General features: G+C 44.6%; 1 protein-coding gene across 2 annotated transcripts in view; it reads right to left on the bottom strand.

The window, feature by feature from the left end:
• Positions 1 to 3,318: 3,318 nt before the first annotated feature.
• ZNF445 (zinc finger protein 445) overlaps positions 3,319 to 11,042 on the bottom strand; it is a 31,313-nt gene continuing 23,589 nt past the window's right edge. For both annotated transcript variants that reach the window (XM_040479582.1, XM_040479580.1), the window contains 2 exons: positions 10,742 to 10,852; positions 3,319 to 9,766 (listed from right to left, as the gene is read on the bottom strand). In XM_040479582.1, coding sequence (XP_040335516.1) covers positions 7,608 to 9,766; positions 10,742 to 10,852 — 2,270 coding nt within the window. In that variant the 3' untranslated portion in view covers positions 3,319 to 7,607. The remainder of the gene's footprint in view (positions 9,767 to 10,741; positions 10,853 to 11,042) is intronic.

The following is an 11,042-nucleotide window of genomic DNA, read 5'->3' as shown; positions in this document are numbered from 1 at the left end:
CTTATGTTCACATTAGAATGCACCTTGGTAGAATGAGCTTCTCAGCTGAAGATCTGATGATAGAACTCTATATGTATAAAGAGTAATTGTTTTGATTATAAATAGATCAAAAGGAAGAAATATTTGTGGATATCCCCCAAAACTTTGTTGTTTATATATGAATATAGAACTAGTATAACCAGTATATGTGTATAACTAGTATATGGAAATGTTTGTATGAATATAAAAGTACATTTCCTTTGGGTTGCTGACTTCAATTATTTAGTATTGGTTTATGTACATATGGACTCTTTAGACTTCTCACCAAGGGAGAACCTGCCATGGCCATTTTAAGTAAACCTCAATGATGTATCCAAGGACAGCTTGCTTTCTGCTCTCATTAAAACCCCAAGTCATGATGGTAAAACATCCATAGTTAGGCCAATTTTCTCTACCTGTATCCAATATATTGACCCAATTCTTGGGTTCACACCAATAGCAACCATCTGTTGAAAACACTTAAACATCCTATGACTTAATCAGAGGATGCATACACTCTCTTTGCCTTACCTAGCTTAAATTGATTTCATTACAAGAAGCTTGAAGTAATGTGGCTACACATCAGTTGGGGAACAAAGACAGATGGCTCAACTATGAGATATAAATGGAGGCAACCTTGCCTTCTTAATTGATTCATTCATTTAGAATTCAGGGCTATAGGAGTTGCTATATGCTCTCCCCTAAGCTCTGTTGGGGGGTTATCACCTAAGTTACTGCTCCATTGGAGGCAAATAAGAAGTCTGTGTTTTGTTAAAGTCATAAATTTACTGTTAAATTTATTAAACTTATTAAATGTATTCATTTTTGTTGTAAATTAAATGTTTTTAAGCAGAAATATCTTTAAATATGTTCTCCATTTTGAGGGGCGCCTAGGTGGCTCACGTCAGTTAAGCATCTGACTCTTTTTCAGCTCATGATCTCCAGGTTCGTGAGTTGAGCCCTGCATTGTGGAGCCTATTTGGGATTCTTTCTCCCTCTCTCCCTGTCCCTCCTGTACACTCTAGCTCTCTCAAAATAAATAAAACTTTAAAAAAAAATAATATTCTTGGTCTCAAAAGTTTTAAGTCAACATCCTAGGAATTTTTAAGATAAAATTATTTAGGAAAGCTGTGCCAGTTAACTGGTCTCTGCTTCAAAACCCACTCTTCTATAGATGCTTTGAAATGATGGGGTGGGAACTCTGTAATCCACATCTCCATTTTGCCAGCTATTTCTCTGCTAGGCTCTAGAATTGAGGAATGTAAAAGGAAAGCTGCAGTGTTGGAAGTATTGTGATTGATTTTGTGGGTAAACTTGGTTACGTGTGACAAGTTGCCTAATTTGAACAAACATTATTCTGAGTGTTCCTGTGACGGTGCTGTTAGATAAGATTAATGCTTAAATTAATGGACTTTGAGTAAAGCAGATTACTGTCCATAATGTGGGTGGGCCTCATCATGAATCAGTTGAAGGCCTGCATAGAACAAAAAGCCTCCCGGGGACAAGAAAGAATTCTCTGGGAGGCTGCCTTTGGACTTCATCTACAACACTGGATCTTTCTAGTTCTACAATAGCCAGCCTTCAACTGGAACAGGAAAATTCTAGTCTTCTGGCCAATCCTGCAGATTTTTGACTTGCCAGCCTCTGGAATCACGAGACAATTCCATATAATAAATCTATTTCTATGTGTATACACACATATATTGGTTCTGTTCCTCTGGAGAACCTTAACAATACAAGGAGGAAGAGAGGAATCCTTTCCTGGTTTTCATGTCTACGTAGGCACTGTTTCCTGTTTCCAATGCTCCTTCACTCCAGCAGTGGCAATTCCCTCTGGTAGCAGCAATTGGGTCCAGCTTGCAGTTCTGTCATCATAAGGCCCTCCTTTTGATTCAGACCAACACCAGCCCAGCAGTGATCTCTGCATACATCTGAATTCAGCCCCACAGTTGCTCTCTTCCAATGTCCTACCTTTTTTATAATTCTGTTCCTGCTTTGTAGCTTGCCCTGTGTAGGTGGGATAAATACTGTGCCCCCAAACAGATTCAGATGTTGAGACAAAGGACACCACACACATCAGGATGTTATGAAAAAGTTTATTCTTCACATAATGTGGCTCTCTGGGAAGAGCAAGACAGGCACCCCAGCCAGTCAGTTGGCCTGGATTGCAAGGAAGGGCAAGTGACTCTGATTTTTATTGTGGTTAGGGGTGTGGGTTTCCAGGGCAATGGTTTGCATAAAGTTCACCTCAAGTGTTAAGACAGTGCCTGGTTTCCTTACCAGTTGGCCCAGATGTAAGGCAAAATGGGGAGGGCTTGAAAGCTGTCAGTTGTCAAACATCAAAAATGGGGTCAGACTCCATTACAGCACCCCCCACCCCCGTCCTGGGGTGGTACCAGGTTTCAAGTCACTACCTCCATGAACATTAGGTTTTTTTTGTTTGTTTGTTTTTGTTTTTTTTTTTTTTTTTTTTTTTTGGCTTTTTACTTAGATATACCTACTGAACACAATTCTAAGTTGTTTTTTTTTAATTTTTTTTCAACATTTATTTATTTTTGGGACAGAGAGAGACAGAGCATGAACGGGGGAGGGGCAGAGAGGGAGACACAGAATCGGAAACAGGCTCCAGGCTCTGAGCCATCAGCCCAGAGCCCGACGCGGGGCTCGAACTCACGGACCGCGAAATCTTGACCTGGCTGAAGTCAGACGCTTAACCAACTGCGCCACCCAGGCGCCCCTCTAAGTTCTTTTTCTTAAAATAATTGGTATGGTTTTTGACTCCTGACTATAACCTGGGTGATACAAGTCTCTTTGCTATTCTTAACAGGGTTATTAGGATTAACGTAACATGCGTGGCAGTTGGGCATAAACATTTACTCCCCTTTTTTCATTTACCTAATAAAGTGGAATGGCTAAGCATCTCCATCCACAGGATCCCATTTCTTAAACTTTTCTTTTTTTCATTTCTTAAACTCTTGAGTCTAAAGCTTTTGACCTCACTTGCTAGACTTAGGCCAAAAAGGTTAAAGAAAATAGACCTTATAATTTCCTATAAACTGCCTGTCTTGGAGATGTGTCAATACATGGAGAACATCCTCATTCTTTTTAACTGATGTGTAGTATTCCATCACAGGTGGGACCAGAACTGTTCAACCATTCCTTTACTAGTAGCCATTTGTGTTACTACAGATTTTTGTGGGTGAGGAAACTGGAGCCCTTGAGAGATTAAATGGCTCACTCTAAGTAACATTTCATAAACGGTAGGGCCAGGATTTCTATAAAGTCATGAGATAACAGAGCCCATGCTTAAAAACACTTTTATTTTTAAGTATTTTAAGCAAACATTTAAAAAAAAAAACGCCACGCTATCCTGTTAATCAACGTGTTGACCCATCTACATCAATATTTAAAATGAAATAAAAACACAACTGAAACTTCCATGTACCCTCCCTGATTCTATCTGCAAATCCCACCCTGGAAAGGCAGAACACGATTTTCACACAACATTTTAATGCATGATTTTATACTCATCATATAATTTGAATCCACAGGAATATATTATTGTGCAAAACAATAACATTGTTTACCATATGCCAACAATGCTTACATGCCAGCCACTAACCAAAACACTTTACATGCATTATTTCATTAATCATCCCCCCTCCCCAAATTACCTTGTGAGGTTGGCAACTACTATCCCATTTCATTAAAAAAGTGAAACACAAGTTTAAATAATGTGCCCACAGATACACATTTAATTTGACATAAATGGGGTATACTGTACATAGCTTCTGCAACTTTCTCAGCATTTTTGATTTATCTATGTTGAAAGATGTAACTAGCTCTTTCACATTCACTTCCCAAAGTAGCAAGAACCACCCCTTTTATTTTATTTTGCTTTTCTGTTGAAGGAAATTTCGGTTTTTCCCACTCTTGCTACCTAAACAGTACTGCAATAAACAGTTTTACACAGATGTCCCTCCCCATGTGAAGTTCTTCTAGGATTTGTCCAGGAGTGAAGCTGCTGGTGACACACACAACTTTACAAGGTTTTGCAAGCTGCCTGGTACAGGAGCTATTACAATTTGCACTCCCACCACAGTCAGATCCTGCTGTCCCACACACATGCCCATGCAAGGGCTTACAGAAACCTGTCATCTTGAGGCGTGTGAGATGGTACATATTAACTGACACTTCCTGTGCTTTCTTCTCTGTACATGCCTCTGTGTGGGCTGATGGTCAGTGAGGCTGGGATTAACCACACTGAACAACCAATTCAGACTTTCTAATACCTACTCTTTTCTGGGGGCTCCCAGCCCTCTGGCTCTCCCCAGCCCCAACTCCACTTCTTCCTAGGCAGTAAGAGAAAGCAAGGAAGGGTTCAAAGAAGACTGCATGTTCTCTAGGGCGAGATGGGGTACGACTTGAGAACTGGTGGCTGGGGCAGTCAGACAATGTCAACTGGAACTGCACCGCTGAGCTGCTAACTAGTGTGCCGGTGGGGGACCTCCAATCAACACTGTGCTTGCGGTCCCTTCAAAACACTCCAATTCTGACTTAGCTGAACTAAACTCAGTTCCATATTCCTTAATAGAGGTAATTTTGTGCAAAGTCTCTTCGGCATGGCAAACAAATAAGCACCCAGCTCTGGCCTCCAGAGCACCCTGTCTGGCTGCAGTGGCAGGCGTAACTCCTGGAAACTTGGACAATACTTGCAGAGTAAGATACAGGCACAAGGAGAGGTGGGACCAGGGGAGAGGCCTTAGGTGGATGAGGGGTAGGGATGGCCGGGCCTTGAAGGGTGAGGACCTGGGAGAGCATGGGTAGGGTCTACACTCGTGGAGAAGGGAGTCAGCACAAAGCAGGCCAGTCCAAGGGTGTTCAGGGGCAGGCAATGAAGTTAAATCCAACACTGATTACACCAAAATGTTTAGCAGTTAGCTCTAAGTAGTAAGACTTTTCTCCTTTTCCTTTTACTTCATCTGTATTTACTAATAATTCTAGAATAATCATGTATTACTCATATAATATTATTTAAAAACTCAGGTTATTAAACAGACTCCATCAGCACAACCCCAAGATATTAAAGTCTTACCTCAGCATACAGGGATTTCTGTTGATTTTTACTTCTTTGAACATTTCAAATTGTGGTGTGAATGTTTAAAAGTAAGTATGTCTTACTTTATAAAAATGGCAGTAGAAAACCCCTATTGGGGCATGAACTCTATGAGGTGACAGTGGCACAAGGAATTGGGGGAGGGTGGTGAAAACACGAACAGAAAAGGGTATTTCCTTGGTTGTAGCACCAACTGATTTGAAGCTGAAACTGATATGGAGCTACAGTTCTCGGAGGGCTCTGGTTCAAGATATCAGCTACCTAACCCAGAGCCCCGTATACCAAGTCCTCTTTTGCCACTCCTAGGATCAGGGAGCTTGATTACTCTAATTTTACACACCCGAAAATAGATGAAGATGTTCAGTGACTTGTCCAGGATCATTTTGCCAAGAAAAGTCACACTGAGCCTGAACTCAGATCTGATAACTCCAAGGCCCTTCCCATGACCCTGGGCCCTCAGTACCTGGGTCTCTGGTCCCTGCCTAGCCACTTCCAGAGCCAGTTTTTGCTACTTCACCAGTGATGGGACACCCAATTCCAGGCCAGAGGCAGCTGCTGCTGTAGGAAAGGAATGGGAGAGCCAGGATGACCGAACCTTCCTGAATACAAAGCTGAATGGGGACCAGAACACAAACATGGATCTGCCACAGTTATTTCCCTCTTCCCCACCCCTGCCTATTCCATGTGACATCACCACAAAGCATCAAAGCCTTCATTTTCACCCACCTACGACAGTCCAGAAAGGATAAGAGTACTTGTACTGTACCGAAAGTACATTTTTTAGGTTCGTTTCTTCTTACTATAAGAGATGGCTGTCCACCAGGTGTACCCTGACTCACAGCAGTAAAACATAGTCTGGGATGGTGCTCTACTATCAAGTGAGATATTTTATTCTTATATTCATAATGTGAGCTCTTCAATAATCAGAAGTAATGGCTACCTACATACATTTTAGAAAAATCAGTCCTTTACCCTTACACCACCAGCTGATTCTTGCTATGTGCTTCAAGTCAAGTTGGCAAATGAGATGGGGGTGCCTCCCCCCACCAGGCCACCTTTCCTCCAGGGGGCATCAGTCATGTGAACTGGTACCTTTGGGTTGAACCCGATGCCAGCACCGGATCTGACATGAGAAGAAGGCTACATGAAGGTTAGAGGGTCCCGTAGTGTCCCGTACAGATGCAAGTGCAATAATTAAACATTTACAATTGTTGCTGAGAGCTGTAAGTCTTGTAGAAAATTCAGACATTTTGAGGGGAAAGGAGATAGTCCCATTCATGGAAACTGGCAGCAGGGATAACTAACTGCATGAGTCCCCGGGTCTGCGGTTAACCCTTGTAAATGTTAATTCACAGAGTACATTACTCCTAAACTCAAAACTGTCCCAAAGCTCCCCACCTCCATACCTCCCTGTGAAGCAGCTCCGGCCCCTGGGGGGACTCGATGGTGCTCACGCCACTTGGCCCACCAGCTCTCTGGGGCCCCTTCTTCTGCTGGTTCCCTCAACTCTAGCCCAAGGGCCTCCCTACTATTCTCCAAGATACCAGACAAGACCCCACCTCCTGTGCCTGGACCAAGTTTCACCTCTTCAGTTGAAGCCCTCTCTAACTAGCCTACTTAAAATCGCAACCCACCTCCTAATCCAGCACTGCCTCTCACTCTTCTCTGATTCATTCTGTCCACAACACATATCGCCATCCGAAGCACTATGTATCTCATTCGTTCACTGTCTGTAAAGATCCAAGACAGCAGATTTTTTGTCTATTCCAGTCACTGCTGGGTCTCTAGCACACACAACAGTGCCTGGCATATGGAAGGTGCTCAGCACATTTCTGTTGGAACACATGGCCCGTTGCTGACCCTGCGGACTGTGGGTGGAGACAGCAATGGGGCACTGGGAGAGCCCCATTCTCCAGGTGATTAAGTCCAACCCTGCTCTCTTCCACGTGCCACTGAGACAACTGTATGCCCGTGGCAGATCTCCAAAGCCAGGCGTGAAGGCCAAAGCTGCAGCCAGAACTCCCAGGAGGCAACTGGGGAGACTAGGAGTTCTTGCTGTTGCTGCTGCTGCTGCAACTTGTGAGATCAAATAGAATACACACCACCACAGTATCCAACTGGCCCCTTCCCAGCAGCCGCAGCCCATCACACCACAGACATTTCATCAAACAACACAGGGCAATGGTATCTGCCTTTAGACTTATACCTAAGTCTGGGGGAGCTCCAGGCCACTGTGCAAAGGCCACTCCTGGGGCCCAAGCCTCCAGAAGGGCCCCCAAAAACAGGTTGCTGCTCTTCCCCAGCAGGTAGGAAAGGAAATGCCCTGAGTTTTTGACCTCAGGATTCTCTGCCACCAGCTTCAAAAACAGAAAGGGCTGGACCCTTTGTGAAGGCTTTTTCCACACTGCCCACAATTAAGGGTTCTCTGGCAGGGCAGCTAGGAACCCCTCTCCCCCCACTGTCAAAACCCAAGCTAATCTCTAATATGGTTTTTCATATGCCGAGCCAAATTTGAAGACCACCTGAAGGTATTCCCACACTCTCTGCATTTGAAGGGCCTCTCTCGGGTATGAAATCTCTTGTGGCTAATGAGCTGTGAGCTTTTGTTAAAAGTTTTCCCACAGGTGCTACATTTGTGGCACTTTTTCCCAATGGGTATGTTCTGGAGTCCGGTGAGCCTGGAGCTCTGGTCACAAGCTTCCTCAGAATCTTCAAGTGGCTTCTCCCCACTTGGTTTTAATTCCTGTAAACTCACCCCTGTGTCCTGGCAGGAAGATAATGCAGCCAGGCTGCATTCAGACTGTGCCACTCTGGTGTGTTTTCTTTGATGAATGCGGAGAGTATGTCTTCCAATGAAATCTTTCCCACACCACTGACATTTAAAAGGTCTCTCTTTAGTGTGGATTCTCTGATGATTAACAAGGCGATGTTTTCTATCGTAAGATTTCCCACACAGATTACACTTATAGCGCTTCTCTCCACTATGTATTCCCTTATGATCTACAAGACTTCTTTTGCGTGTAAAAGTTTTCCCACATTCTTGGCACCAAAAAGGTTTCTCACCAGTGAGGATCTGCGGCTGCAGATTTGGAGTGTTTTCACTTTCGTGGCACTCGTACTGTTTTTCCAAAGAGTGAATCCTCTGATGTCGGGAGAGGTTAGAACTCCATCTGAAAGCTTTCCCACATTCCCTGCACTTGTAAGGCTTTTCTCTGGTGTGAATTCTCTGATGAATGAGGAGGAACGAGTGATTGCGGAAGGCTTTGCCACACTGGCCACATTTGTAGGCTTCCTCTGTACTGCTTGGAGGAACCTGGAGCACTGTGTCCTGACTTGAAGACGGCCCATCCTCGGGTCTTCTTCGAATGGCATGCTGCTTCTTATGAGCAATAAAGGCTGACCGATGGGTAAACTCTTTTTCACACTCACTGCATCTGTAGGGCTTCTCACCTGTGTGAATTCTCTGATGATCAATGAGAGATTTCTTCCGAGTGAACGTTTTCCCACACTGCTGACATGGAAAGGCTTTCTCCCGAGCAGGGGCACCCTGGAGCTGACCGCAGCTGGAGGCCAGTCTGAAGTCCTTACATTTGTCTTGATCATAGAACTTTTCTTCCTGGTGCATTCTCATATGACGAGTGAAATTTGATCTCCACCTGAAGGTTTTCCTACATTTGGTACATTTATAAGGCTTCTCCTGAGTGTGGACCCTTTGATGCTCAACAACATACGATTTACAGTGGAATGATTTCCTACACTGACTGCAGTCAAAAAGCTTCCCCCTACTCTGGTCTCTCAAATGATTAGCAAATCCTGAGCCACAGGTGAGAGCTTGCTCACACTGATTAGACTCAAGAGATTTCTGCTTCGCATGGGTTTCCTGGTGTAGGCGGTAGGCAGACAGGCGTCTGAAAGCCTTGTCGCATAAACTGCATTTATAAGGTTTCACTCCAGTGTGAATCTTCTCGTGTCGCACACAGTTTGAGCTCCACCTGAAGGCTTTCCCACACACCCTGCATTTAAATGGTTTCTCTTGAGTGTGAAGTCTCTGATGACACGCGAGATGAGAGCTATGACTGAAGGCCCTCCCACAGTCACTGCACTTATACGAGGTCTCCACCATGTGAAGATTCTGCCCACGCTGGTGATGTGGGCTAAGGCGAAAATCTTTCCCATGTACATCCTTTGCATTCCCTTTTAGTCCAGCATGAATTCTCTGATGGAGGCTAAACCCGCCAACGATGCGCCTGAGCCCTTTCCCATATTCCTTGTAATCGTAGTGGTATGAACTCCCTCTGAAGTGTCTGCCACAGCCATGTTTCAGGGATCGCTTTCTTCTGGGAACTCTCAAATACGTAGCATGTTTTAAATTAAGACTAGCACTTCTTCCTGACTCTTCAGATTCTTTTGCTGTCCTGTGACTGAACTTGGTCTCTTCCTTCTTAACTCTTGATTGTATGGGGCTTCCACATTGTTGCTTTAGCCTGCTCTTCTTTTCAAGAGGTTCTCTGAGCCTGATTCCCTCAGAAACACTCATCACACAACATTCTGATGGCACAGCAAAGGTTTCTGCTTCTTCCAAAGGTTCATGTTTTAAGACGAACTTGTTTGTTTTAATCTGGAGCTCACCTCCTGACACAAAATAAAACAAACGACAGTGTACTTTTTCCCCATACTTGGAACTGCAGAAAGCACCGAAGGACAAAAAAAAAAATGCCACAATCTTGGGTGGTGAGGCTTTTGCCTGACTACCAATACCTTTACCAAAGAATCAGGGAAGGCAAAACTTGGAAGAGTATTCCAGATGACAGGGAAGGGAGGAGGAGAAGCAAGGTGGGCACAGAAGCTAGACATATGCAGGAATCACATCTAGTTGAAAAACAGAGTTGAAAAGTGAGTGTTAAACAGCAAAAGAGGGGAGAGGAGTCCTGGCATAAGAGGGTAAGAAGGTCCACAAGAGCCCAGGGGAGGGATCCATGGAGGACTGGATGGAAGAACTGAATGTCAAGCCTATCGCAGGGGCAAAGAAGAGAAGCTGGAGTGGAATCAGGGCTCTTCATAGCACAAAGGGACAGGCACGGGCCTACGGGCCAGCAGGAGTGCAGCAGAGGGAGGAGGAGGACCATCACTGACTGGAAAAGACTGCAACAGTGAAGCCCTCCAGTGGGCAAGAACACTTACTGAAAGGGTTTCTGGGGAAGGAGCAGGGCCAGAAACAAATGTCTAATAGGCCAGTCTGGAGAGGGGGAAGGCCAAAAACCCAGCATTCCTTAGCATCACTGTTAAGGATCTTCCTTCTAGCAAACATCAAAATTCCCTGTAACTTACTTGGTATAAAAGACTTTAAGAAAGAGAAGAGTTGGGGTGCCCACGTGGCTCAGTAAGTTAAACATCTGACTTGATTTCAGCTCAGGTCATGATCTCATAATTTGTGAGTTCAAGCCCTGTGTCGGGGATTCTCTCTCTCTCACTCTCTCTGCCCCTCCCCCACCCGAGATAAATGAGAAAGAAAGAAAGAAAGAAAGAAAGAAAGAAAGAAAGAAAGAAAGAAAAAAAAAAAAGAGTAGATGTGAGAGAAGCAGGATCTGGAGGGTCTCTGGAACTCACCTGCAGGGGCAACACCTGGATTCCCCTTGGGCTGAGCTCCTTGGACATTCAGGCCCCATGGCTCCCTTGCCTCCAACCAGGAAATCAGAACAGGTTTGGTGAATGGCCCCACTGCAGAAGAGAAGGGAATGAGATGAGATGGAAGGGTGGATAAATCATACAGAATTATTCTCCAGGACCCTCTCAGGCCTCAGGTCCTGGCAAGGACGAGGGAAAGGCCAGGGAGGCTGGTGGAAGAAGCTAGGACAGGAGGCCCAGGCAGCCATTTCCAACAGCTCTGAACAGAGATAAAAGAGGCTGA

The sequence above is a fragment of the Herpailurus yagouaroundi genome, unplaced genomic scaffold, assembly GCF_014898765.1.
Source record: "Herpailurus yagouaroundi ecotype Mexico unplaced genomic scaffold, PumYag 159, whole genome shotgun sequence".
NCBI classification, from domain to species: domain Eukaryota; kingdom Metazoa; phylum Chordata; class Mammalia; order Carnivora; family Felidae; genus Herpailurus; species Herpailurus yagouaroundi.
Note: the sequence above shows the minus strand (reverse complement) of the source record. Positions and strands in the feature narration are given on the sequence as shown.